The sequence below is a fragment of the Arachis hypogaea genome, chromosome 2 (assembly GCF_003086295.3).
Source record: "Arachis hypogaea cultivar Tifrunner chromosome 2, arahy.Tifrunner.gnm2.J5K5, whole genome shotgun sequence".
NCBI classification, from domain to species: domain Eukaryota; kingdom Viridiplantae; phylum Streptophyta; class Magnoliopsida; order Fabales; family Fabaceae; genus Arachis; species Arachis hypogaea.
Window position 1 is genome coordinate 6,058,775 of NC_092037.1, and position 5,737 is coordinate 6,064,511.

Consider the following 5,737-nt stretch of genomic DNA (forward strand, 5'->3'; position numbering starts at 1 on the left):
TATTAAGGGTGAACGGCCAAAGCTTGAGATCAAGGAGAATAAGTGGAAAGTACAGAATTTTCATAACTTTCAAGCTATCTAAAGTTTTTCTCCTTCAATGAATTTCATTTTAGTTTCTTTTTCTTAGTATTATCTAGGTTTCATGGTAAAAAGCAAATATGATGAGATTTATAAGAAAAAGTCAGTGAAAGATAAAAGGCAGTGATCAATATTAGAGAAAAAGTCATAGATGTTTCGGAATTTGGATGTAGAATCTAAATTTGTCCCATATAAAATGGGTAGTTCCTAAAGAGAAATTAGTGTTTGTAATGTTGTGATAAGTGATAACATAGTGAAATTCCATCATTATTGTGATGGAGACTGGATATAAGCCACATTGTACCTAGTGGCTAAACCAGAATATATCTAGTGTTAATTCTTCTTTTCTACTCCTTTTTCAGTTTCTGTAAATCTGGAGACGAAAACAAAAAGTATCTCTCAATTCAGCACGAGACAAAACAAAAGTATCTCTCAACTCAACACGAGACAAAAGCAGAAATATCTCCTAAAATTTCTTTAAAAGGACAGAAATTAATATTCAGCAAAAAGAGTTAAAATTCAACCTCCTTTCTCTTAGCCACTGATTACCATCAACAACAATAAAATATCAATGCTAGTAGGTTTTTGTTTCTTCTTACAAAAAATTGAGACTAATAATTTGAATGGGATGAACTAATGAAAATGATGTTCGGGGTAATAGTAACTTAGAAGGGTAAATTAGAGAAAGAAAGGCATGCCTAGAGATTCCTTTCTTACAACTCTTACAATGCAAAAATTTTCACCCTATTGCCAGAAAAATTTGGCCACGACTTACCAAAATTTGATTACAAATTTTTCCTACCTTTTTTTTTTCGACTCCCCACACAAATAATTTTTCTTAGGACTATACACTATAATATACTTCCACAACCTAAAAGTTAAAAAAGAAAAAAGAAAAAAGAAAAATCTAACAAAAGCTTATATTGATAATTTAAAGTATGAAGTAACTAGCTATAGTTTTTGTGATCCATAACATCTCATCTTTGCTGGTGAAAACACAGCAGTGAGCCTAGCATGATCTGAAAGAGAATACTCTTCTGGCCAATGTCCTCTCTCGACTTCTCGAGGGAACAACATCGCCTTCTTCACCTTAAAGCCGATGGTTTCGTGCTCATTCGTCGCATTCGCATCCTCCATGCAACCATTGAAGCTTTCCAATACAGGCTCTGGACATGTAGAGTTCCAAATCTTTTGCTGCAAAAGTCATATCACAGTTTTATTAACATATGGAATTAAAGATTGGATGAAGGCATCAGCTTCGGCTTAAGGTTGCGGATGAGCGAAGACATGCATAACCGAAACAAAGATGAACATAGACATGAGGAAGCGAAATGACGAGGACCGGATACTATGTAAGAAGTAATGTTCAAGGTGGATATCACAACTATGAAAGTCTGTTAACATTCATAGATTATGCAAAATAAGAGCTTATAGGTCAAAGATATAGAATCAATCTAACATCAAACTAAACCACACAAATCTCTACAATATTAAACTAAACCAATCAAATATATACTGAACAGGGACGACAATTTGAGCCGACCGATCTGCCCGCCCAGACTGAGACGGGTTTTTCAACCATTTACTGGATTTTGGAGCATATACCGACAATACCTGACTAATTGTTTGGATATGGGACAGGTATGGGTAGTGGTCGCCCCGCCCCGTACTCATCCCAAACATATACACAAATGAATGTTTGAGATAGATTATCGGATTTGATGAATTTAAACTTTTATAACATTGCTTAGAATTTGTAGTGTGATAACTTTAATTATATTTGGAACTTACATGATATTTTTAGTACTTTGTATTTCATTTTTATAAATCATAAGTCATAGATTTTTCAGACAGGAAAGATCACGCTTGAAGTGAGGCAAGACAGATATGAGTTTGGATTTGGGGCGATAAAGAAAACACCTGCAGGTAATGGGACATGTAATTAACGTAGATATGTGAAATACCTTGAATTCCTCGAAGTCGATGACCCCATTTCCATCAACATCTGCTTGATTCCATAGATCTTGGAACTGCTGAATGCATAATCCATTAGGCACATCAACTAATTTTACCTGAAAAACAGTTGCAACATATAAATGATTAAGTTCACTGCCTCATATCTATGTCATTATCATATATTAGCAGATTGTGAAGTATACCTGCCGCAGTGCTTCATGGAAACTAAGATATGTCACAGCATTGGCACAATTGTCGCCCTTCAGAAATGTAAATGCACCGTCTTCAGACAGCGAAGCTTTTCGTAGCTGGTACTGAAATCAAATCCCCGAAGGAAAAAGGTCATATTCAGAGCCACAAGGATAATACACATTTGAGCCACAAGGATTCATTAATTTTTTTACAACAATGGGAGTCCTATGATTATGAATCTATGACAAATCAAAAGGATAGTATAATATATGTCTGTCAGATATGTGTTGGAGAGGTGTGTTTGTTTCATCTCGAGGAAAAAGTAATTTTTTTTATTCCCACAGTATCCCCGACTCGACAAGCTTAAGGACTAATCTGTCAATAGATTGTTGCATATACAAGACGAGATTCAAACCCCACACTTGCCTAAGCAAACGAGTGAACTAACCACTCAACTAACCCGAGTTGGTTTGGACAAAATAACTTTTAAACTAAAATCTTCTATATAATTAAAAAGCTGAAAATCAATTTTTCTGAAAAGCTACTACTTTTCAGCTTCTACAAAACAAAAGCTGAGAAATGTTTTGTTTTGTTCTTTTCAAATCCTAATTGTTCAAAACAATTTATCCAAATATATGAATATTGATTTTTTGTTTTCAATGAAGGAAGTAATTTCTGACTAGATAAGCCGAAAACACACCCTTTAAGTCTCTAAGTTCATCAGCAAATTTTACAAATCAACCTATAAGCAGCATAGTATTACTCACCTTGAGTATGCTAAAAACAGCTTCGGCCCAACTTGTCTTCAAAGGTTTCCGTGGTTGGTTCGGATTGCAAAGCCAAATGAAGTCGACACCGCAGATATTTCCTCTATGATTTCGGTGACTAACCCACTGCTGGATTAACAAGACAATAAAAAAACATGAAAACAAAAATCTAAAACAAAGCTTAAGAATTTATGAACTAGTAAGATATTAACCTTGTGGGAATCTGCATAACTGTCATATGATGAAACAAACCCTTGTGACCTAAGAAACTTGTATACATGCCCTTTCTTACTTCCATTCCAGTCACTGCATTAGATTGAACATTGAAGTTCACACTATTAGGAAACCTGATTCTGTTAAGCATACCAACATTGCAGCAAAATCGAACAATGAACTCACCCGCAGAGTATAATAGGCATCGGTTTCAGCTTGTTTTCTTTTTGAAACAATTCCACTTGCTCCAAAATTTGGTGAACCTACAAAAACAGTGAAAGCTAAGATAAGATTGAAAACAAAATTCATATGTGAATCAGAAGAAAAACATGGACATACCTGATGCAATCTCACTATACATAGACTTGAATTGTGAGGAAATAACAGGTGTGTGTTCACAATAAGAAACTCTTGGTGAAGACTTCCCATTTGGTTTTGCAAAACAGGGGCAATAGACTGAACGTGTAACAACTGAGCAACACGATCACCGAAATCGTTTAAAAACAACTCCCGATAATTCACAACATGTAAATATTTTGTGTGTATAGCAGTAAGAAGACCTGCATAAAGTATAGTAGATATGAGTTTTGAGCTACAGAGTAACAGATTTACTTGGAGAAACTTATACTTTAGATTATGACAAAAATTGGAAAACCTCAAACGCATGGAACATCGGTACTTAGTACTAACTACTAGTATGCTAGCAATCCAAATATCTAAGCAAGATGGACCATGAATTTCATCTTCACACACACTTACCATCTCCGCGGTTGTTGGTTCGAGCAAGCTTGAAGAGATGATAACCAGCATCCCCTAGTTTCTCCTCATACATGTGAACAAGTTCTTCATTTCCAACCCAAAATTCCTACAAATGAAACAAGGATCATAAGTCGCACACACAACACTCAAGGATATCTAAATTATTGGATTAAGCCTAAAACCACAAAATTGACCAGAAATCACATCTTGACTCAAACATATACTAATACTACTCATACTTAAAATTCCTACACTTTCTACCAAGAAAAGAGAGAAATTGCTACCTGAAGGCACATTATGGAAGATGATTCAGCAAGCAGGGAATTCAGAATACTTTCATTCCTGGACAACCAGGAGTACCTGAATTCACTTTCCCTGAGGCTTTGGTTCTGTTCAAAAACATACAAATTAAGACACAAGTGATTGCATAAATGTTAAAAAACTAAGGGAAAATAGCACAAGACAAGACCTTTGGATCAATCCTTTTGTAAATAGGAGCCAAGATATTGAAAGTGGTGAATGAAACACATGAAGGACCCCTTTCCACCTCCACCATTGATGATGAACAACACTCACTGTCACTGTTATTACTAACAATGGAAAGATCTCCATCACTGTTATCACCACCGCTCATAACATTATAAGAAGAACCCTTCCCTTTTCTCAAGTTGAGCTTAGCAACACTAGAACCTGCAGCTACTACCTGAAATTCCAAGCATAAACCAACATCAAAATCCCCTTCTTTTGTTTTCTCCAAATCCATAACAAAATCACCCCAAAATCAAATTTGAGCTGAAAACAGAACACCCACATGAGCAAAAACAAAACTTGTTCAAGTTTTGAACATAAAAACCAAGACCCAAATGAGCAAAAAACCGAACTTTTTAGGTACAAAAGCGAGAAATCACTTACCATTTTCAAAATCCTAGCCACTGTCCAAAAGGGGTACTAAGAAAAGAAGGTTCTGGAAAAAATAGAAGCAAAGTTTTGTGCTTTCTGTAAGAAGCTGAAATGGGTCACTAATAATAGCAGCGTTTGAATAAATGAAGCTTTGAAAAGCAAATATAATTGAAGCTCCTTTTTAAGCCTTCTTTTGTCGTTAACGTTGTTTCCATTCGTTGTATGAGTAGTATATATAGAGAAAGAGAGAGCTTTTGTCCTGGATTCGTTGTTAGATGACTGTTTATGGAAGAGAGAGAGAGAGAGAGAGAGAGAGAGGTGCGATGCTGTTTCCGTGAAATTGGAATCTTATTTTTATTCTTTTTCTTTTATTATGTTTTCTAATTTTTGTTTCATTTTTTTTTAATTATCAATGAAGGACACTTTATGAAGCAACTAGCATTACTGCATTATCAGCAAGGCAACTGGGCAACACGCCTATGCAAATAGACATTTATTTATTTATTATTTAATTTTGATCTATAGTATATCTATGACTAATAATTTTGTTATGTCATTCATTATATTGTGCATTATTATATTATGGAGAAATAATTAAATATGTAGTTTTATGAATGGTATTGGTTGACTCAACCAGTGTGTCTTTTTTTTTTCTAATTTACAATAATTCATAGATACCGTAACTCTAAATTAATTAGCCTTCCCACTAAGGTAAACTTTAGAATAATATTAATCATTTAAATTAGTCCCTAAATTTGAATATTTTTAGTTTTTAATAAATTTATATTTTTTAGTAGTTTTCAAAAGAATTTATTGGATATATTGGCTTATTTATTATTTTAATCAAATTTTTAGTATACAAATAATTTTTA

General features: G+C 34.2%; 1 protein-coding gene across 2 annotated transcripts; it reads right to left on the minus strand.

Annotated features, from left to right (window-relative positions):
• Positions 1 to 576: 576 nt before the first annotated feature.
• On the minus strand, positions 577 to 5,359 carry LOC112734714 (uncharacterized calcium-binding protein At1g02270). 2 transcript variants are annotated; one of them, XM_025784162.3, is made up of 11 exons: positions 4,878 to 5,359; positions 4,435 to 4,668; positions 4,250 to 4,354; positions 3,966 to 4,071; positions 3,546 to 3,766; positions 3,393 to 3,469; positions 3,206 to 3,299; positions 2,994 to 3,119; positions 2,238 to 2,348; positions 2,043 to 2,150; positions 577 to 1,272 (listed from the first exon to the last, which is right to left on the minus strand). In XM_025784162.3, the coding sequence occupies exons 1-11, from the start codon at positions 4,878 to 4,880 to the stop codon at positions 1,030 to 1,032; spliced, it is 1,428 nt and encodes a 475-aa protein (XP_025639947.1). In that variant the 5' UTR covers positions 4,881 to 5,359; the 3' UTR covers positions 577 to 1,029. The 2 variants fall into 2 exon arrangements, with proteins under 2 accessions (XP_025639947.1, XP_025639942.1); XM_025784157.3 differs by having other exon boundaries at positions 2,994 to 3,122; positions 4,878 to 5,311.
• Between the last annotated feature and the right edge of the window lie 378 nt (positions 5,360 to 5,737).